Source organism: Diabrotica undecimpunctata, chromosome 9 (assembly GCF_040954645.1).
Source record: "Diabrotica undecimpunctata isolate CICGRU chromosome 9, icDiaUnde3, whole genome shotgun sequence".
Lineage (NCBI taxonomy): Eukaryota > Metazoa > Arthropoda > Insecta > Coleoptera > Chrysomelidae > Diabrotica > Diabrotica undecimpunctata.
In genome coordinates this window covers 48,111,300-48,134,427 of record NC_092811.1, presented here as the reverse complement: position 1 = coordinate 48,134,427, position 23,128 = coordinate 48,111,300, and the positions used below count along the sequence as shown (strand labels likewise).

Sequence of the window (23,128 nt, the reverse complement as noted above, 5' to 3'; positions counted from 1 at the left end):
TCGAACAATATTAAGCGTATTATAATAATAATTTGAAAATTCAATAGTCTCTAGCATGGATATATACGGTGTTAAAAGTTCGTTATTTGCTTCTAAAAGGGTGTTCACTTGCATTTCTGAGAGACAAACGTTAATGTCGTGCTTGGTTATTTCGAGGAATTTCATGTTGTCGTAGATTATTTGTCGAATTCTACAATAGTCACCACACTGAATTTCAACAGGATTATCAGGAACGGTCACGTTCTCATAGAAAAAACTATTCTTATTGAGTTGGGTAATTAATTGTTCCCATTCCCATGTACTGAAAGATATTTTCTGCCATGGTGACTTCCACATAATTACAGCAGGAGTATATGTTCTGGCTGGACTTAGACCACATCCAAGTTGGTATGATCCATTTAACAAATGTGTGTACAGCAGATAATGGGTCTCGTTCTTGGCTGCTTCTTCGTACTTTTCTAGAAGAGCATCCAACTCATGATCATAGTCTTCACATACGATTGATGTTTCGGATGATGGTGAAAGAGTGACATCATACTCGCTGCCGCTTGAGTATCCAGTATCTTGGGAATACATTTTTACTAGCTAACTGACTGTAACAAACTGAGAAAGAAAAACTTGTTTCTACGTGTTTCTCCTCAATTTTTCATACTTCTGTTCCCCCCCACCCTTTTAGATAATGGCGTCATTATTAATCCAACTATTATATTTTGCATCAAGGCCAAGCCATTTGACGTACATTTTGTTATTTTTACGACGTAAAACTTTTTCGACTAAGTAAATATCGGGATTGGCTGTTTTCTGCAATTCTTCATCATAAAAGGCCCCTTTGATCGGTGCACCTTGCATGTCTTCGAGCATATACGTTGCAGGGTTGGTAATATTGATTTTAGTAACTTTGAATAATTCTGTTGTCCAACTTGGAACGTAACCCTTGTCGAATAACATTTTGGTTTTGCTGATGCGTACAATGTCGCCTACTTTAAATTTTCGTGGACCTGCGATTTTTAAATGCGTAAACTTGTTTTTTAAAATCTCCTTTTCATTGGTTTTGTTCACTTGTGATGGTTTGTACCCTGTTTTTGAATGCTTTGTATTATTGTATTCAGACGTAACTTTGGGTAATATGTCAATCCACTTGTATGTACCGTGTAAGCTGAAATACTTGTATAGTTTGGATTTCAACGTTCTAATGACGCGTTCAGCTATGGCTGCTTTCATAGTAGTAAAAACAGAGTAGTGGTTTATTTTATGTTTTTTCATTAAATTTTGAAACTTGTTGTAAAATTCAGTTCCCTGATCCGACTGAAGATTTTTCGGTATTCGTTTACTGTGTTTAAGTATATCTGAAAATGCTTGAGTTAGCTCCTCACCCGTTTTTGTCTTTAATGGACGAGTCCAAAGGTATTTCGAGAAACAATCAATAACAACTAAAATTAATTTAAAATTTCTATTGTTATGAGAATGAGATCGCATTTCAGCCAAGTCCATCTGCCATAAATCGTCTAAGCCTTTAATGATTGTACGTCGTCTCGGATAATTTTTTCGTGCTTGCTTATGAAGCTCGTTAACTAGTTGTATCTTCTCTTTGGAATACGCCATGTCTACCTTCTAACGCTTTAACTCTTTGGACTAAAGGGAGTAAATATGTGTTAAATATAGCAAGTGAGTCTTGTATTTCTTTTACTGCTGCAGATAAACGTTCATCCAGCTTGAACAAAGTCTTTGACAGATCTGATACTCTACCATCTAATAATGATCTCATATCTGATTCATCTCGAATACTTTTTTGCCATTGCTCAATATCATGAATTCTATTGGCATTTATTGTTTGCATATTTAACTGTAACTCGCTTCGTAATTTATTATGTTTTTTACTTTTTATCTTTTTTACATCAGACATCTTTACTCTTCCAAACCTTTTTATCTTCTAACGCTTTAAGTCATTGTTTCCTAGTCTTTATATGATTTTTTCTCTTTTGGATGTAATCTTCTATTACCTTAAGACGATTTTCATGTGAATTAAGATCCATTGTTTTAATCTTTTTTTCTATTTCCAAAGTTTTCAGCATATTTTGTGCACTTTGGTGGGCAGCATCTGTAATGTTCTTCTTCATTTCACTTTTATATATATCTAAATTATTTTTAAAGTCATGTACTTGTTTTGTTAAATCAGATATTTTCAAACCAACCATTTTATTGTCATCAGATAACTCATTCGTTTTTTTATTAAAATTGCTTTCAATCTTGCTGATGGAGTTTAAGATTTTTTGTTCAAGTTGAGCATCGTTTGCATTATATTCTTTGCGTATCAAATTAAACTCTTTTCTTACAAAATTTTTGACGTGAACAATGCTTTCATCTACGTATTTCTTGTTGGAAAGATGTATACCTGCTACAGGAGGATCTCGTTTAATATCCTTATTGACTGCATGTATCTGGTTTTGTAAATCCAAAATGGATTGCTTTAAACCATCACGTAGCTTTTTAACAACTTGTTCATTAGAACGATAATGATGACGACCAAACTTGTCAACACTCATAATGGAAATGATGTTCCAATAATCTAACCTAACATTAATATATAATATCTGCTTCACGTAATTCGTTGATAATGGCAACAATTTCGTTATTGTGGGATGTGTTTCCTGCTTCTTGGGAAGCAATCAACAGTTTGAGTCTGTCGCATAGTTCGTTTGGATCATCCCAATACACATATTCAATAGGATTATCATTGTAGATCAAATGAGAATCATCGACGAGTCCTGACCCTTTGTAGCTAGATGGTGAGGATAACGATGTTCGAGGAGACGTTGTTGACGATGAGGAACGAGTCGTTTTTGCTAAACGAACAAGACCTTCGAAAGGTTGTCTCTTTAATGCAGTAGATCGAGTTTTCGGTGGCGATTTCTTTGTTGTTTCATCCGTAGGTTTAAATAGCGGTTTGATAATATGATGATATTTTTTCCCAGTTGCACCTTTAAGACGACCTTTGGAATCCAGATGAACTTCTGTACTATTTAATATACTTTTATAGTGCTTTAAATCTGTATCATTATAATCTTCAGGGTTATCATAGAAAATTAGTTGGTATAGACCTGGCGTTCCCGGCACCCATCCTCCTTCCCCACTACCATCACTGATGACTTGTATACTACCTTTGTTTTTGTTAAAGTTTATTAGCCGTTTACCTAACATCCAATCAATTTCATCATTGTAAATAGGTCCATAGTTTTTATCAATTTTATTATCTTTCATCCAAAACTCTTTTATATACTTATGACTCATTGGAGGATATTGCTCGATATATTCATTAATAACCTCTTTCGAAACATTATTAGGATCAAACATTTCATGTTCTTTAACTTGACTGGTTGATACTGCAGCAGGAAATACATCGTCATCGTTATCTTCTTTTTTTACCTCCTCTTCCGTTTTGATCTCTTCCTTTTTGACGTGTCTAAGCTTATTATTAATATCATGATGCAACGTTTTTGAAGATTGCGCAATATCTTTTAGAGGTTTAGCTATCGGCTTAAATAGTTTATTTAGTGACTCATCTTGTTCTGTTCTACCTAACTTTAGCGCCAAATACTTTTTGCGAATGACTCGAGCTAATTCGGCAACTTTACGTTTGCGTGCAACTACCTCTTTGTCTGACATATTGGTATACAATGCGAATGTTTCGATCATACCTACATTTTTATAAATTTGTCGAAGCCTTTACGATATCGTCCGTTAGAAATATCGAAATCCTTAACAATAACGAATGTACCGTATTTGTCTTTCCAACATTCGGAACAAAATTGTTTAAATTGGTCAAATGTCATGTCAGGTGAGACGTGATCGTCAAAGACGTGTTTTAAATTTAGCTCATCCTGTTTAAACAATACAATAAGGTTAGCATTATCACGCAAAAGTTGTTTACCTGCGCGACTGTATGATTGACATAGGTATGCACAATCGATATCTTTATGTCTACCCATACAGTAATATTCACGTATTGTTTTTTGTGGATCAGTTGACACATCATCAAAAATGAAAATAGAATTTGGTTTAGCTTTACTGGGACTTATTACATCGTCATTGTCTTTAAATGGAAAATAGCCTACTTTTTTCACAGACTCCAACACTTCCTTCAAAAATTGGTATTTGGGTTGAAACAACGACTTTGAATAAACATAAACATTTTTGAATTTAGCGCCATTCAGGTCAAACAGTAATGCCAACATAACATTAGTTTTGCCACATCCACTTGGACCACATATGATAGCACGAAAAAAATGTGGTAACAATGCACCATGTTTACTGGTTCTTGTCACGTTATCGACAAAATCTAAGTTTTCCACTGCTAGTGTCTTGTCTTGTTGAACGACATTCATCTTGTGATTGAGATGTATTTTATACAATTGGTTATATAAAGGAATTTTTTGTAAGAAACAATTCATTTCAATGTTGGTTGTTCAAGGTGAAGGAGTTTTAAATTCTCTTATCAATAGTCTACCGTTTGAATTACATGCTCCTGGTTACCAATATCTAGGACCTGGAACAAAATTACAGAAACGTCTAGTTCGTGGAGATTCTGGAATAAATCCATTAGATCGAGCTGCGAGGGATCACGATATCGCATATTCCCAAAGTAATTCATTGAAAGATCGACATAAAGCAGATTGAGTGTTGGAAAACAAAGCGTGGGAACGAGTTAAAGCAAAAGACGCAACTTTAGGTGAAAAAGCTACTGCCTGGTTTACTACTACAGCAATGAAAGCTAAACGAAAACTGGGTATGGGTATGAAACGTGGTAAAGGTGTTGGTTCATTTAAGCGACATGTACTACAACCAATTATTAAAACGTTGAAACGTACTCCTCAGTCACCAAATCTACGTAAATCAGCCTTAGTTGCACTTGCAGCAGCTAGAAAAGCCGTTAAGAATGTAGGTGGGAAAAAGAATGTACGAGTTCCACGAATCATTCTATTCGAACCAAAATCTGGTGGTATTTTGCCTTTAATCCCCATCTTTGCAGGCTTATCAGCTCTTGGAAGATTGGCGGGGGGCGCGAGCGCAATCGCTAAGAGTGTAATTGATTCAAAGAATGCCCAAAAGAAACTAGAAGAAGATAAACGTCACAATAAAGCTATGGAACATCTAGGTAAAGGATTATACCTTCGAAAAAACGCTAAAGGTGGCTTTGGATTATATTTAAAGAAGTCAAAAAACTACCGCTGAAGCTACCTAATAGACCATTGACTAATGTGGAGTTGATTAAATTTGCTAAACTACTTAAAATTTCAAATTTTCTTGGTGTGTTTATGAGAGATAATTTACCGCGTAACCCTCGTAAACATGAATGTGCTATAATTAATCTCGACATTTCAACGAACCCCGGTACACATTGGGTAGCTTACAAGAAGATAAACAACAACATAGAGTACTTTGATTCATATGGTTGCTTGAAGCCACCGGGAGAACTAGTATCATATTTGAACGGCGGAAGAATTTTCTACAATAACGATCAATATCAAAGTTATAACCAAATAAACTGTGGACATTTGTGCTTAAAGTTTCTTTACAATGCAACCATCTAAGGAAATCTTGAGACGTGCCATTCACATTTTTATGGAAAATATAACGAGCGGTGTTTGGTATGAACTACGTCAAGATATTCGTCACGCACTAGAAGAATATTTACCTTGCAAGAAAGATTATGATAAACATGAATGGAGTGATATTTGTGGCATGTATATGGAAAGTAAATGTGTATTTTGTGAAGTGCCATATTATGAGAAAAATAAAACAAAAAAAACATGTAACAGTATACGAAAAATAAAAAGAATTTTTTAACATATTTTGTTATTTAACTTACTACATCTTATACCACATATCAGTCATGTCTCGATTGTTGACCCTGACGAGTACTACAAACGAGTTTTCGTTTACTCCTCAAGTACCTCTTATGCTTGATCCGTTTCGACAGTATTATGTAGCAGTGTTGGGATTTCATACATTTAATTCAATTCCAAACATCGATGGTGAAAAGTTTTATTTCTATGAGCAAAATGATCGTACAAAGCTGCGTAATATTGAAATTCCATCCGGATGCTATGAAATTACTGATATCGAAGCGTACATTCGAAATGAATTAATGCATAAATACAATTCGGTTCGGGAGTTTACTTTAAGACCGAACAACAATACGCTTAAATGTGAAATTTTTTGTCAGGATCACACCATTACTTTCGATAAAGACGATAGTCTTGGAAAATTACTGGGATTCTCTTCAAATAGAATTTTGGCCCCAGGAAAAATGCATTCTTCAGATGAACCTGTCAACATTATAAAAGTATCGAGTCTACTCTTTGAATGCAACATTACCGAAGGAGCCTTCTACGAGGACAGACCTGCGCACACGATTCTACATTTTCCGATAAGTGTTGATCCTGGTTTTTCTATAGACGAACGTCCTCATAATCCTATATACATACCAGTAAGCAACAGCATACGTGAAATTACCAAAATTACCGTTAGTGTAGTTGATCAAGAATTAAGACCTGTTAACTTTAGAGGAGAGAAAAGTACGCTGCATTTGGATTTTAAGGAAACGATATAGATGGGTTTAATTATAAAACAAAACTCTACACACCAATATCCATTAGTCTCACACAAATCCTGCAAGCGACGTGACGTGTCTGCTGTCAATAAAGCTTTTCTTGTTTCCATTGGATTAAAGTTGAAGGATGTCAAAACGTCAATATATTCGACGACAGGTTCAGGAACCTCAGCCACCTATTTTCGATATTTACCAAAAACCTCTGTTCGACGATACTATTAGAAAAGAAGAATTTCGTACGTACACTGTAACAGTCGTTACTTTTATTACAATTTATATTAAAATAATAAACAATCTATATTAAAATAATTTCAGAGATGTAGTATGGGTTGCCTAACTTTAAGTGTTCATTTGCCCATTAAGTGTGTATTTTTAATAATTTAAGTTGTCACTCTGATCTAATTTGGTACCATTGCGAACCAGAGAGATGACAGGAGACTAGGGGAAGTGGAAATTGGCTCTTCTTGGTTAATTAACTGTGAATTAAAATTCACTTTTGATCGGGAGTTTGAAGTGGTACACAACGGTGGTAGTTAGCGAAAGAAAATCCAATTAATGCATAGAATTTCCTTCACTTCAAGAAGTTAAATATTCCAAGTAGAACCATAACAATTTAATTGACGGTGTTTTCGGAAACTCGGGGAGGTGAAGTGAGATTTCTAGCACGGAATTAAGTAGCTATCTGGTAAATAATAATAAATTATTAATAATAAAAATCTTTAACATCTATTACAATTTCCACAGATATTTTAATGAACATTAGAGTATTTTATCCATATCCTATTATTCAGATTTATTATTTCATATTTTAATATAGTATTTTGTTCAATGCCATTATATTTTTAATCTATGTAAAGCAAGGTCACGCTACATCCGATTGGATGGGTTTTTTTATCTACTATAATTATCTTTTTACTCCGGTTTCTTATGCTGAAAGAAACTTTCCTCACTTCTTCTTTGATTCCTTTTTTTATCAATGTTGAGATTAGAAGTAACGGGGAATTGTTTTCAGCCACCTACCATGGAATTATAAATTTCCCTCAGAACATCCGAGGGAGAGTACCACTTCAACTCTATTAGAATCAGGGTCATTGGGACAAGCCAGGGAGTATTGTCTACTCCACCCTCATTTTTTCTCCAGCCTGCACCTAGAGGTAGGGCAGGACAGTCATCATCGGAACTGAGCCAATTAGCACCAGCTCCGTGCTAATTTCGGACCTCAAGGAGGACTTCGCTGGGACACCGAAGCCATTCGGGAGTATCCTTCCAGACAACTGTTTCACCTAGGAGGACAGTTGGTTTTTACTTCAGAACTATATATATATCTTGTTTCACCAGTTATAGGTTTTTTTTTTATAACATATATATATATTAATTAATATAACTCCCCTTGGTGTAAGGTATCGGTAAGTTTGAGCTCAAATTCTACCCAGAGATTATCTTCCATTGTTTTTTTGTATTAACCATTTATTTCATTATTAACTTTAATTATTTCATTATGTGTTTACTTAACTATTTTTTTTTATATTTCATCTTGCGTTATTAACTCTGGCTATTATCCCTTCAGGATAATAGACCGTTTCAATTGTTTAACTTGGCTTGTTCCCATTTATATATATTATTTTGTTTGTATGTGAATTTAGAGTTGTTTAACAATATTGTTGGTCATATTGTAGGTAAGTTTGATATATTTACTTGGCTATACGTTCTTCCAACGTTAGCATTATTTTGTTTAAGGTTGTTTTTTAACCTAGATGTAGGTTGTACACTCTATATCAGAGTTATTCTGTGTAGTTTTCAACTTTTTATTATAGTTGTTTTCAACATTTCTTTTTTAAAATATTATATTGTGAAATTTTCATATACTTTTTGGGTAACTTAGAGATTGTCAAAATCTAAGAAGTTATATTTAATAAACTTGAATTTGTTTTGCATATAATTTTTTATTAATATTTCCTTACCTTTTTACATTTACAGCATTTTTGTTTATTAAATCAACTTTAATTAATATTAGCAGTATACGATACCTGGAAGAGTGACCGTTACTCTTTTTAGAGTATTATCCCTCTTCTGGCGCCCTCAATTTGTTTTCTTTGTTAATTTTCATTATATCTATTCATTTTTCTTATCTTCTTTTCTATCCATCATACATATTTTCCTGATTTACTGTCTTTAAAAGGCATGCAAATTGGCCGTATCCATCCTTGAGTTTCTAGTGGTCATTCTCTTGCCTACATTGCTAGCCTAGCCACATTCCGTTCAATATTTTTTTCATACTTCTTTACTTAATTGTTATCTATTTTATCCCATATATATAGACCACTCTTCTTATACCTCTCTCCTCCTACACACCCCACCCAGTATTTTGCTACAACACAATTTACATCAAGTCATTTAACAATAGCGATGTTGTTGAATTTATCATAAATCAATCAGATGCATTTTTTGCTATACACGAAACACTTTTGGAAATTAAAGGAAGTATAAAGAAAGTGGGTAATGGAACTGTTTCTCTTGCACCGAATGCTGGAGCCTTCTTGTTTGATACATGTACATATACCCAAAGTTCACACGATATGGAAATAGTTCGAGATCCAGGCGTAGTTAGCACTATTCGCAGTTTGTTGTGTTACACTCCTGAAGATTCCAAGTTTCTCAGTACCGCAGGATGGAACTATCCGAATAATCCACATTTATCAGGAGACAGCTTTAGTTTACTGATTCCGATAAAACATATTTTTAACATTTTCAACGATTACACTAAATTAACTTATGGTCGGCAAGTGTTTCGATTTGTTCGGGCACGTAATGATAGAGATTGTATTTTAGTGGAAGAACCTAATGCCACAACGACAACGACAGTATCTTTTAACTGTTACTAGCATGGAACTCAAGGTCAAACATGTCTTTCCCAATGATGATGTGAAAATTGAATTAATGACTCCGATTAAGAATAATACGCCGATAACTATACCTTTCCGTAAATGGGAGCTTAATGAACTACCTTCACTTACGGCAGGATCTCGACGTGAGATATGGAGTGTAAAGACAACTTCAGCTGTTGAACGTCCACGCTATGTCATTGTAGCTTTTCAAACTTCTAAACGAGATGATATTCACGCCAATCCAACGTCATTCGATCACATTAGAATGTCAAGCATACGAGTGGTTATTAATGGAGACTATTGGCCTAACGAGAGAATGCAATTAGATTTTGATAAAAATGACTATGCTATAGCTCACTACAACTATACCGAATTCTTTCCCAGTTATGCTCATTCGTCAACAAAACATCCCATCTTGGATTATCAGGCATTTAAAAAATATACCTTGTTTACGTTCGACTGCTCCAAACAGGGTGATACGTCATTCAGATCAGGAACTGTTGATGTTAAGTTGGAAATCGAAGCAGATGAAGGTTTTCCGGCAGGCACTCGAGCGTACTGTTTAATTGTTCACGACAGCCTACTCGAATACTTTCCTCTAACTGAAGTTGTCAAAAATATCATTTAAAAAGATTAAATAAGTTGAATAAAGTGTTAGTAGCAGACAAGCAGTCATCATGAGAATAGCGTTCGTAGACATTCAGGGATTCACCGTAGATGGGTGGTTTGTACCCAAAGAGCTTAGCATTGAAATTGGAAATAAACGATGTCATTATATATTTACGTCTCCACAACCGTTTGCTACATTAAGTAATCAAGATAAGAAGACTGCTGCGTACTTGGAGAAAAACGTGCATGGTCTTCGGTATTCTAATGGGGATGTTGAATATTCCAAAATAAATGAAATACTAGAATCTAAGCTGTTGTACGCAGCTGACTACATTTACGTTCGCGGAGAACAAAAAGCAGGCTTTTTACAAAAGAAATGTCATATTTTTGGAGTTTTTCCCGTCATTATTGATGCTTGCAAGTTTGATGGTACACCTTGTGCTACTGGAAACTTTATTCATAATGCCAATCCATGTCACACCACTGGATTATTTTCCTGCACCGAGAGAAATGTGGATCACCTCCGCCAATGGTTTTGTGAAAAGATATTACCTATGTAAATTAGACTTTTTTAAATAAAATATTAAACGTATTATTTTAGTTTTATTAAAAAAAAACACAGTCTTCCTTTTTTACATATTTACTTTAATGCAAGAGGATTCACATTTGCGATTTACAAAAAATTTTATAATAATATTAATCGTTAGAAATACATTTATTACTAATACGATAGTTAAAAGTATAATCGATGAACCATAATGTCCGATGGCATCATTATTAGTTTTGTACCATTTTGAATCACTTTCGGTGTTATTTGGGGATATTAGTATGATCTTGTAGAATGCTCCTCCTGACTTTGGTATCTTTTTGAAAAATACTGGAAGCTGGCCATAATTCACAACATCATGATCCATTAGAGCCCATTCAGTTCGATTACAATCAGTTTTTACATCGTTAAAACATATCGCTATGTTCTTAACATTATTTGGAACGTTTGTATAAAGGACATTATTAACAATAGCTGTGAGAATGATGAACGAGGTTGTTAGTTAAGACATCTTGTTGGCTGAATTCTTTTTAACGGGTATTGTGTTGTTTTTGGTAATTTTCTTTCTGACAAATGAAAGTCTGCAAATCGTTTTTCAATTGCAGTTCTATCTTCGTACCACTGTATATCGGCTTTTAACTTTTGTATTTTTTTGTAAAACTCTTCTGATTTACACCGTATGGAAGACATTGATGAAATGAAGCACGTTTGACGTAAAGAATAAATATATATTAATTTTATATTTGTTTTAAATTTTCCTTAGTCCTGACCTGTGTCTAATAATAAAATATTTATGTGTTAAATAGTATGTACATCTTACTTGGATTGTGTTGTAACAAAAGCATCATAATTTGATATTTGACAAGATTTGGTAGCTAAATAATTTATAAATTATTGTTGAAAAATGGCGGATGCTAAGTGACTACTAGTGACATCTAGCGGATAAAAGTTGAACTATAAGTCAGTAGACTCCTTCCACTGCGCGTCGGGCATGTGACGTCATCTGTCTCTCTCCAACACATTGATAGAACGCTCTCTCTCTAACACATTGATTTCCCTATGCCGGGGGGAACCGGCATAAACACTCTACTTTTTTACCTGTATTGAATAATATTTCTTCCTATTTAAATATGAATCTGGATCTTCTTTTGGTTTATCGATTTTCACATGGGTCCCATCAATAACTCCAATTACCCCTGGAAAATTGTAATCACGAAAATGTCTCTCAATGGTCTGCTTTTCATTATCATTTGGCCAACGTATATATTCAGCAGATAAATTACTTAAAAAATAAGTTACTCTTCTTACCACTTTATGTAAAGAACTTTTGGAGATGTTAAATCGATCTGCAACATCTCTAAAAGTAATTGCCTCATTAGCAGTAAACCACAGGAAAACAGTTATACATTTCAATGCAGAAATCTTTTGCGAATCTCCTTTCTGGTAATGAACATATTCAGAGTGCCTAAATCTTTCCGATAAGCTCACTACTTTTTCTCTGCTGATGCGAAAATGTTCCACATACTGATCGTCATCGAACAGAGGTACAGTTTCCTCAAAATAATCTAAATTTTTTGGTACGCCTTGAACGTCCAGAATTTCCTCTAAATCCTCATCGCTGGATGTAAAATGATCACTCATCTGTAAATAACAATAATTCCTTAATACCGATAAATATGTTTACTGTTTTTAGTTCCATATTTATTATTATTTATATATTGTATGTATACTTTTTATATTAGTAATCAAATGTTAAATACTTACTTTTTAATCTTATTTATTTTATCGCTAAAATATGAAAGTTTTCGTTATATTTATTTAAAGAAGTAGAACGTAAAGACTCGACTCCCACGTTTCAAAAAAAAAAAAAATTGATATTGGTATATTGACGATTGACCGAAAGAAAAACAAACCAAAAATCTGACAATTTCAGTTTCTATAGCGTTTGCGCTTGCGCCAACTAAAAATCCACACTCTAATTCATGAACCAAATGGACTGATCATGAACCGATTATGAACCAGTTAGAAACACCCCGCGAACACCGTACTCTCTGCCAGGGACTCGGATTTTTAACACCGCGAACGCTTGAAAATAGAACTGCGCATGCGAATCAGTCAGAAACCAGTCGGAGACTGTCTCCGCGAACAAAACTAATTAGTTGCAGATATATGATTTTTAATTGTATTTTGTTTTCCAAAGTCGCAAGAGCTACTACAATTTACTCACAACGTGCAATATATTGTACAGGCCGTATGCACCGTTTGTTCACAATGTACAATATACTGTACAATTCACATCCCTTAAAATGGGTAACGGAATTATTTTGAGTAGGCCAAAAATTAAAAAAAAATTTTTAAAGAATATTCCTACCAAATTTCAAATTTTTAACTTAAAAAACAAAAATGCATGTGCGAAAAGGTTAATCTCGTTCATTTCCCAATTACCACTGTTCCGTTTCGCATGTTTAGCTGTGTTTATTTTAAACTTATTTGTCACAGTAATAATATATTAATTTTTTATCTCTATTCAAACATACCCGCCACTAACTAGAGCGCTTTATATTTTTACCCGTGAAAGTAGAAGCCAGCTTTTGGCGCGAACAACTTCACTTCGCTCTCAACTTCGCTCGCTATTTTGTATCATCGATTTTTTATTTACTGTAATTTATAAAATACGTAACAAAAGTGTATCAACCCTTATAGTTTTCTTCATAGTCCATCGCGTCAGATAAATCAGTGGTTATCAAAGACATTTGTGCAGTTTGATTCAATCTAAATTCAGTTAATTAGCCGGCAAGTTGTCATCTTCGGTTCGTGAGGGTCTAACAGTCTACCGAATAGAAGAATTTTGAAAATACCTTGGACAGATAAAGTAACAAATAGTGAGGTTCTTCGAAGAATGAATAAAGAACGGGAGCTGTTGATCACCATCAAGAGAAGGAAGTTGGAATATTTTGGTCATGTGATAAGAGGGAAAAAGTACCGATTGCTCCAGATAATTATCCAAGGAAAGATTCAGGGCAAACGGAGCGTGGGGAGACGACGTATATCTTGCCTGCGCAATTTAAGAGACTGGTTTTAGTGCACAGCTAACCAATTATTTAGAGCAACAGCTTCAAAGATACCAATAGCAATGATGATTGCCAAACTCCGTAGCTGAGAGGGCACTTGAAGAAGAAGAAAAACAGTCTACCGAGCATCACATCCAGCACCGTAGCGGAAAGCATCTGTAGTCTTTCATCTAGTGCGTGGATAGAACTTCATCTGGTCAACAACACGCCTAATCAAAGTAAGTGAGCCATTCCCACCTCTATTTTATATACTTCTTTCTACTTGCGCCAAGTTCGCGGTTAAATGTCGTTAAAGACCCGTTTACACGGGTAGAGTAATGATGCAAGTACTTGGTAGAGTAACTCTACCCGTAAAAACGCTCAGCGCAGTAGAGTAGCAAGTAGAGTGCATAGTACGTGGTAGAGTAGAGTGACTAGCAACATGTGGCAAAGTAACTCTACTCTACTACCACCACCACTGCCAAAATATCCACTCGCCTGCGCACTCTACCCATGGAACGCGGTCAATTTTGGTAGAGTAGAGTAGGCAGGAGAGTGCATAGGGACGCTGTCATTCCGTCTGGAGTTGTGTTTTGTGTAAATAGTGAAAATAAAGTTCACTTCATTTCACTTTCACTTTAAAACTTGTAGAGATGTATGGCGAATACCAGTGTTTATGGAATTTAGGTAGTGTACACTACATAAATAAAAGTATGAGGCAAGCTGCGGAGGATGAAATCGTCGAAAGAATGGCAAAAGGGGGCTTTGGAGTAAACGAGCTCAAGCAAAAAATTAAGAATATAAGGTGCACTTATAATCAAGAGTGTTTAAAAATACAAAAATAAAAAAAATGGGGTTCAGGTTCAGCCGATATATACGTTCCGAACGTGAAATAGTTCACTCCTATGGAAGCAATCATGAAAGTAGTGATGGGCGAAATGACTCATTTGAATGTTTCGAATCATTTGAATTAACTCACTGTGATGTTTCGAAACAATGATTCGAAACATTGAAACAATTGACACATTTCACCCGATACTGTAACTACATATCATAACAATTCATTTTCGGTCGCTATGCAAAGATAAAATATTTCGTGCAGACTGGAGATTCATTTTCTGTAAGGCACGTGACAACAATGTGATTGTTAAAGTATTGTGAGGATATTTGAACGATTAGGGATTTGAGCTTGTTAAGCACAAATTTATTGTTTTAGGTGTAGGTTAAATATGTTTAGTCTGGTTTTATTTAATTAGGTTTTTTTTCTCGGTAGTATAGATTTTCATTACCATTTTTAAATGAATACTTATCATTATCAGAACCAAAATAGGTACGTGCTACGTGGTGTTGTTTACATTGAATACTTTGAAATAAAAATGACATTTCATTATTACAGACTGGAATATAGAAATTTTTAACATTTTAAAAATTGTTTCGTTTAGTAAAAACAATTGTTTAAAATTTAATCGAAGAACTAAGAGCATTTGACATAGTAGAGACATAATAAATAACAATTACAATCAGTTACTATTAGTTTCGCGGCTATAGAACATTTTTTATTGTCACACAAACATAAAACAGAAAATATAAACGAAAATAATCCTAAAATAAAATAATTTTACAATAATAAAATAACATACAATAACAATACTGAAAATGGTTTAGGATATACATATTTTAATATAAAATAAAAATAAAATCTTAACTAATAAGACCTCCTTATTAAAATGTTAAATAAAAACTTATTTAGTCATATATATATATATATATATATATATATATATATATATATATATATATATATATATATATATATATATATATATATATATGTATGTAACATGCAGCTCTTTTCGTTATGAGTTGTAATTGACATTGTACACACTATTTACTATTTAGTTACAATCATAGTTATTAAAATAGCTGTTTAGAAATATCATTTTTGTGGAGTTTTCAGCACTTAATCGATTTCGTCTCTCCGTTATGATCTGTCCTGTTTTAGAAAATATTCTTTCACAAGGTACAGATGTTGCTGGAATGCAAAGTCTTTTTAGCATCAATTCAAATAGACTGGGAAACAAACTTTTATTTTCTTTCCACCACAAAAGTGGATCATCTTTGCGAGAAATTATTGGCATGTGTAAATATTTATCAACCTCTATAATGGCAGCGGCTAGCGAGTTATCTGACTTTTTTAATATAGTCTCCACACTCGAATCAAATTCAGACCACATGTCACCAAAACGTGCCTGTTTTTAAGACGTCGAAGAAGTAGGTATTTCCACAGATTCATCAGTTGGTGTATTAACTTTATACTTCTCTTTTATCTCAAAACATTTATCAATTATATTTTGTTTGGTTTGTTTAAAACTGTCATCTTCGTGAAATCCATGTTGTTTAAATCGAGGATCTAAAAATGCTGCCTCCCATATTAAATCTATATTTCGGTATTTTCTTTTAAATCGAGTTGTTACTTCCTCATGCAATTTATTAACTAGATTATTCACAGAAACACTTTCAAAATTTTCATTTTTTAAGCGTAAACAATAATTTATTAGGTTTTTGCTTAATACTGCGATTTTTGAAAGCGTGGCATTTTTCTCCACACTGAGTTCTGTGGTCATTTCGTTAAATATATACAAAATGTCGCAGCAATTTTCTATTATATACCAGTCCTCTGGTGATAAAATAGGAAGAGAAGGAATATTTAAAATCCCCATGGTACTCTGTACAGGTTCCTTATTTTGTAAAAACCTTCGTAACATATCAAATGTTGAATTCCATCTAGTTGGACAATCTTCTTTTAGTTTGAGGACTTCAATTCCCATGCGTTTTTGATTAATTTGTAATTTCTCCGTCGCTGAAGAACTCCTTTTAAAAAACTCCACTACTGACTTTACTTTATTAACAGTATCTGTGATTTTGGGCAAGCTAGACTGAACTATCAAATTAAGAGAGTGGGCAAAACAAGGTACATGCCACCATTTTGCAAGCTGTACCGCTTTTACCATATTCGCAGCGTTATCTGTTACACATGCCACTATTTTATTGTCAACCTGCCATTCTGATAATGTTTTCTTAATTTGTTCTGATATATTTTCAGAAGTATGCTGCCCTACAAATTTAAAAGATGGCAATAATCCCGATTTCATTTTACAGTCGTCATCTATGAAGTGAGCAGTAATGGCATAAAAACCTTCATTATTAATTGATGTCCAGCCATCGGTTGTAATAGCAACATAGCGAGTTGTAACTACTATTGTCCTTAATTTAGTTACACAGTGTTCGTAAGACGCAGATAACAAACTATTTGATAGTACCTTTCGGCTGGGAAGCTCATAGTTTAAGTTTAACATACACACGAACTTTTTAAAATTTGTGCTTTCTACAAGATTAAACGGTTGATAATCAGTGACGATAAATTTTAGCAATTGATTATCAAGTGCTTGTCTTTTGGAAAGTGCCAATGGTTTTTAAATAAATCCACTAATAGGCACTTGTTTTGATTTTGTCGGGTTTTTCGTTGTCACTTCATTAGTTCCCGGCGCATTTATCTCATCGTCAACGTTTAATGCTTGCCTATGTTCCTGATTATTTTCTTCGAACACTTGTCTTTCCAGAGTCAATACCCGTTTTCTTGTATCCTTAATGTTAATGGTAGTGTCCAATATCAAATCTTCATATTTCATATCCGAAATTGGACAGTATAATTTTATCACCCAGTAGACCGAATGAATCTATTTGTTATTAAATACACACACGTAGTTAATTAGGTTACATACACATTTGGTCAATTATAAATAATAATTTGGACATCAGTCAAAAGTACTGACAAAGTTAAACAATTTACATAAATTAAATACACATATCACGCTAGGTACGCGAAAAATATTGACCCAAATAGAATTTATATAAAACTAATATCTCTTGACTAGAGAAGCATTCAATCAATATTCACTCAACGAACATATAGTCTTCAACGATCAACTTCATCAGTCTCTACTCAAAGTAATCCCGGGTCTACACCCATAGTGTACGTCTCAACAATAAACTCTGCTACTATTATTTGGTGTTTCCATTACAACAGAACGAACAACTTCACTGAGCCAACGAAGGGAATTTGTTCAGGTAGGATGTTTTAATTTAAAATGCCGGGTCATATTAGACGTTGATCCATTTTTAAAAGTTAACTGTGAGAAACACAAATTACATTTAACCTTACTATCATCCGTGGAATTTTGAGAAAAATAGTCCCAAAAGGTACTTCTTTTAGTAGACATGATATTTAACAAATGGAACTCCTGACAAAATCCTAAAATAACAAAAAAAAAAATAAAACAAAATATTTAAAGCAAATTACATTTGTATAATTAGTTGTACAAAATAAACAGCTATGGAAGCATTTAGTTCAGTGTATTATATTTTAAGTATTTGGTTTTGGACATACATTACATCAAAATATGTAATAATATATTTTACCTACTTACCAATTTTTATTTGCCGTCAGCGTGCACTAAATATTATCTCTGAATAATAATAATAAAACACAACAGTCCAACACAATAAAATAAAATAGAAGATGAAACTACAAAAAAACATACAGGCGTAAATCGGTAAATTTACATCAACATCTGTGATCGTTTCAAAATTAAAATCAGTCAGCCACTTGTTCCTTGCGTTTTAAAAATTTTCCGACTACTAACACAATTGATTTAAGATAAACAGCACACAGCACAGCAACACAGATGGCAACAGAGTATTATCGTATTATACCGAGCGACGAGAGAGTCGACGTGATTTGTGGAGTCGATACAATGACACGTACTGACTCGATGTTTCGAAACAGTAAACGTTTAATGTATCGAAATATTGAAACAGTTCTGTGACTCAACTCATTGCTTCGAAACATCGACTCACTAGCCAACACTACATGAAAGGTACAAAAAGAAACAAGAAAACTGAAGGCTCACGGGCAAGTTACAGGTTTTTATTACTTGTTAATAAAAAATACAATAAGAAATAAAAAATGTATTCTTATCAAGATAAAAGAGCTGAGGCCCCGTGTGTATTCCTTCTTTTAAGCCACTCTCTCATCCACTCTTTTTTCTTTGTTAGCGACCTCAGTTACAAATGCATTTGCAACAGTAGCTAAACAATTTTGAATCAATTTTCTTTTTCTTGAATTCATTTTGTACTAAACAAACACCTACTCCACAGTATACTAGCATAAGTACTATACTTGTAACTCTCCTCGTGTGAACGGTATCAAGCCATTTTTGGTAGAGTAGCGAGTAGAGTCGACTCTACTCGTTACTCTACTCTTCTCACAACTCTACTCGTGTAAACAAGTCTAAGGGTCTATTATAAAAACCTGTTTATTTGGTAAAACTCAGATTTTATTACTCAAATATTTCGTTACAAAGTTACAAAAACCTGTTTCGCTTGGAAACAAACAACTATTCATTTCATATACCTAATCTTTACCGCCGAGTAAAACCTAGTTTTATTGTCTAATTTGCATTTCAGGTAAAGAACCCGTTCATAGTTTAGGCGGTTTTATTATAGTTAGATAAAAAATACAACTTTTCAATGGCAAGGGATATCCAAATAAGACCTGTTTAAAATGTATTGCTTATTCATGACGACAGGTAAAACCTTTTTATAATTTATGCGATTTCATTAGTATTCAGGTAAATATTTTAAATCTTTATCACCGTTTAAAAAACCTTTGTCTGACCAAAAAATAAAGATTTTGGTTTATTGAGTATAATTGGTTAAAATAAACTTCGGGTATTACTTAAAGATATTTCATTATGTCTCTAGAAGATTTAACCAAACAAAAAAGGAGGAAAATTACAGTGGGTGGCCAAATTATTAGGGACACTGCATATATTTTTGTATTTTCTACTTAAAATTATTTTTTTGACCAAAAAAATTGGTGTTCATATCTGTATTTTACTTGGTAATTCTTCTGGTATAACTATTAAAATTTTTGATAAGCAGCAACACTGGCAGACTGCTTATCTATAAAATAATAATTATTGTTGCATCTCAGTTGGTCATCGGCTGTCACCGCAGTGAGGTTTAAAAATATTTGCAAATCGTTTTAAATTGTTTTTGGTCGGTTTTCGTGTCAGATATATTTAACAGGTAAGTAATATTTGTTATTTAGTAATTTTTGCTACATTTAATGACACGAGTTTATTTAAAAAGATTGTTTAAATTCAAAATTATTTTTTTAGCATGGGCAAAATTGCAGACTTGTCTCCAGGGAAAATTAGAGAAATAAAAACATTATTACTGCACTCGAGGCTTTCCCAGAGAGTTATAGCAACTACTGCAGGTGTTTCAAAGTCTGTAGTTAATCGAATAAAAATAAAAATGAATTCAAACGAGGCATTGGAACCGGGCCGTGTTGGAAAATGTGGCAGGAAAAGGATTACTACTCCTCGTACTGATCGTAAAATTAGGGATATTTGTCTCCAAAATCGTAAAAAGAGTGTGACACATCTGACTACGATGATTAATGATGAAGGAATTAATGTTTCCAGAAGGAGAGTACGACGACGACTGGCCGAAGAGAATCTGCTAGGTCGCCGGCCTATGAAAAAACCACGGCTCACCGAAGCCATAAAGAGAAAGAGACTCCAATGGGCCAAAGAACACCGAAGTATGACTGTTGAAGACTGGAGTCGAGTAAGTATGACTTTTTTTAACGAATGAAGTTTGTGAACAGCGAATATTATCATTTTTACAGGTATGCTTCTCCGACGAATCAACATTTTAGATTTTGGTGGATAAAAGTGCGTTTGTCCGACGACGTCCTGGGGAGCAGTTCCATCCAGATTGCATTGTGGAGAGAGTTAAACATCCGGTGAGTGTCATGGTGTGGTCTGTAATCTCGGCAAAGGGTATGGGACGCTTATACATCGTGGAAGGGACAATGAGACAGGACCAGTATAAGCGAGTACTTGAAACTCGGCTACTGCCCCAGCTCAAAGAATGGTTCCCTGGTGAAAAAAATTACATTTTTATGCACGATTCTGCACCGTGCCACAAAGCCAGGAGTGTAACTTCATATCTGATCAAAGAAAATATTGCAGTTCTGCCCTGGCCGGGAAACTCACCTGACATGAACCCTATAGAGAGCATGTGGGAGTTAACCAAACGGGAGATCGCCAAAGATGTTATCACCACGAAGCGGCAGTTGATTGAAGCTCTTATTAGAGAATGGCATCATAACCCTAACTTAAAACACAACGCAGGAGTTTGTATTCAGAGCATGCCCCGACGCGTAGAAGCTGTAATTGCAGCAAAGGGTGGCATCACTAAATATTAAAATTAGTCATATTATGTTAAAAAAAATTTTGCGAAAAAAATAAATGGTTTTACTAACAAAACTTAATGTTTTTGTGACCCTAATTTCTCAATCTCTTATACAAAAAATAAATGCAAGCCTTAAAGCCAACAAATTGCAAAAAAAAAATCAGTAAAACTAAAAAATTCAGAAATCTTTTACTGTCCCTAATAATTTGGCCACCCACTGTAAGTTACGCCTGACAATATTTGAAAAATTTCTTGATAAACAGATTGGAAAAGATTCTGACAATTTATGGCCGGTTTCACCAACGACAAATAGCAGTCTATTCAACGAATAAAGTTATTCGACGAATAAAACTGACACATCTGCGTTTCACCAACGTCAAATAACACTTATTCTACGAATAAACTCAAAATAAGTTATTCGTTCATTATCGGCCAAATAAATATTTATTCTTTGAATGAATTGACAAGCTAACCTCACTTTAAATACCATAATAAATAAAATTCGTCAGTTTAACTCGAAATTATTAAAAATGTATTACAGGTAAACGTGATTATATTAGACGGTGTGAATTTTGTATATTTTGACGGTCCGAATGCTGACCACGCTTGTTTTATTCGTCTGTTGATTTCCGGAAGTAGTGATCCCGATTTATGTATATATATATATATGTTATATATATATATATATATATATATATATATATTATATATATATATATATATATATATATATATATATATATATATAACATATATATACATAAATCGGGATCACTACTTCCGGAAATCAACAGACGAATAAAACAAGCGTGGTCAGCATTCGGACCGTCAAAATATACAAAATTCACACCGTCTAATATAATCACGTTTACCTGTAATACATTTTTAATAATTTCGAGTTAAACTGACGAATTTTATTTATTATGGTATTTAAAGTGAGGTTAGCTTGTCAATTCATTCAAAGAATAAATATTTATTTATATATATATATATATATATATATATATATATATATATATATATATATATATATATGACAGCTCATACATAAATCGGGATCACTACTGATCGGGATCAAGTCCAAAATGCCACTATACCTCAAGAAGAGAGTATTTGATCAATGCATATTACCCGTCTTGACATATGGATGTGAAACTTGGATATTAAAGAGAGAAATAACGTCGAAACTCCAAGTAACTCAAAGAGCAATGGAAAGATGTATGCTAGGGATAACAAAGAGGGATCGTAAAAGAATTGAATGGATACGGAGGCAAACCCAGGTGACTGATGTAATCCAGAATAAGAATAAAATCCCTGAAATGGCAATGGGCAGGACATATGGCAAGAAGAACAGATAACAGATGGACCACTAGAACAACTATGTGGTACCCCAGGAACGCTAAGAGACCAAGGAGGCGCCCGAATCTCAGATGGGATTATGATATTAGAAAATTAACAGGAACAACGTGGTCTCGAATAGCACAAGATAGAAAAATATGGGCGCAAATGAGCGCAAATTATTAGAACAACGTATAACTAAGACATCGTCGAATAATAATAAGAACATAGAATAACATTGAAATAAGGGAGGCTACACCGTAATTAAAAACGGTTGATAAAGCTATATATATATATATATATATATATATATATATATATATATATATATATATATATATATATATATATATATATTAGATTATTATCATCATCCTCTAATGAAGACGGAAATGTGCAACAAGAGAGAAGACAACGCTTGTTGCTGCAGAGAAGAAACCCTTTTATTGAATTTGATGATGTAGATTTTAAAAGTAGATTTAGACTATCTAAAACTTCAATAGATGAGTTACTACACTTGATCGGTGACCAATTGCATCCTGTAAGTAACAGAAACAGACCCATCGATGTGCGAAATCAATTGTTAATTGCTCTTCGTTTTTATGCTACAGGATCATTTCAAATATGTACTGGAGATCATTTTAATGTGTCGAAGGCAACAGTCTGCCGAATTGTGAGAAAAGTATCTCATTACATTGCTTTATTATGTCCTTGGTTTATACAAATGCCCCAGAACCGCAATGAATTAAATAAGGTGCAAAAT

At 33.8% G+C, this 23,128-nt stretch overlaps 1 protein-coding gene across 1 annotated transcript; it reads right to left on the bottom strand.

Annotated features, from left to right (window-relative positions):
• Window positions 1-15,956: 15,956 nt before the first annotated feature.
• Window positions 15,957-17,057, bottom strand: LOC140450645 (E3 SUMO-protein ligase ZBED1-like). Its single transcript, XM_072544306.1, has one exon. It carries the CDS (start codon window positions 17,055-17,057, stop codon window positions 15,957-15,959), a length of 1,101 nt encoding a protein of 366 aa, XP_072400407.1.
• Window positions 17,058-23,128: the final 6,071 nt, after the last annotated feature.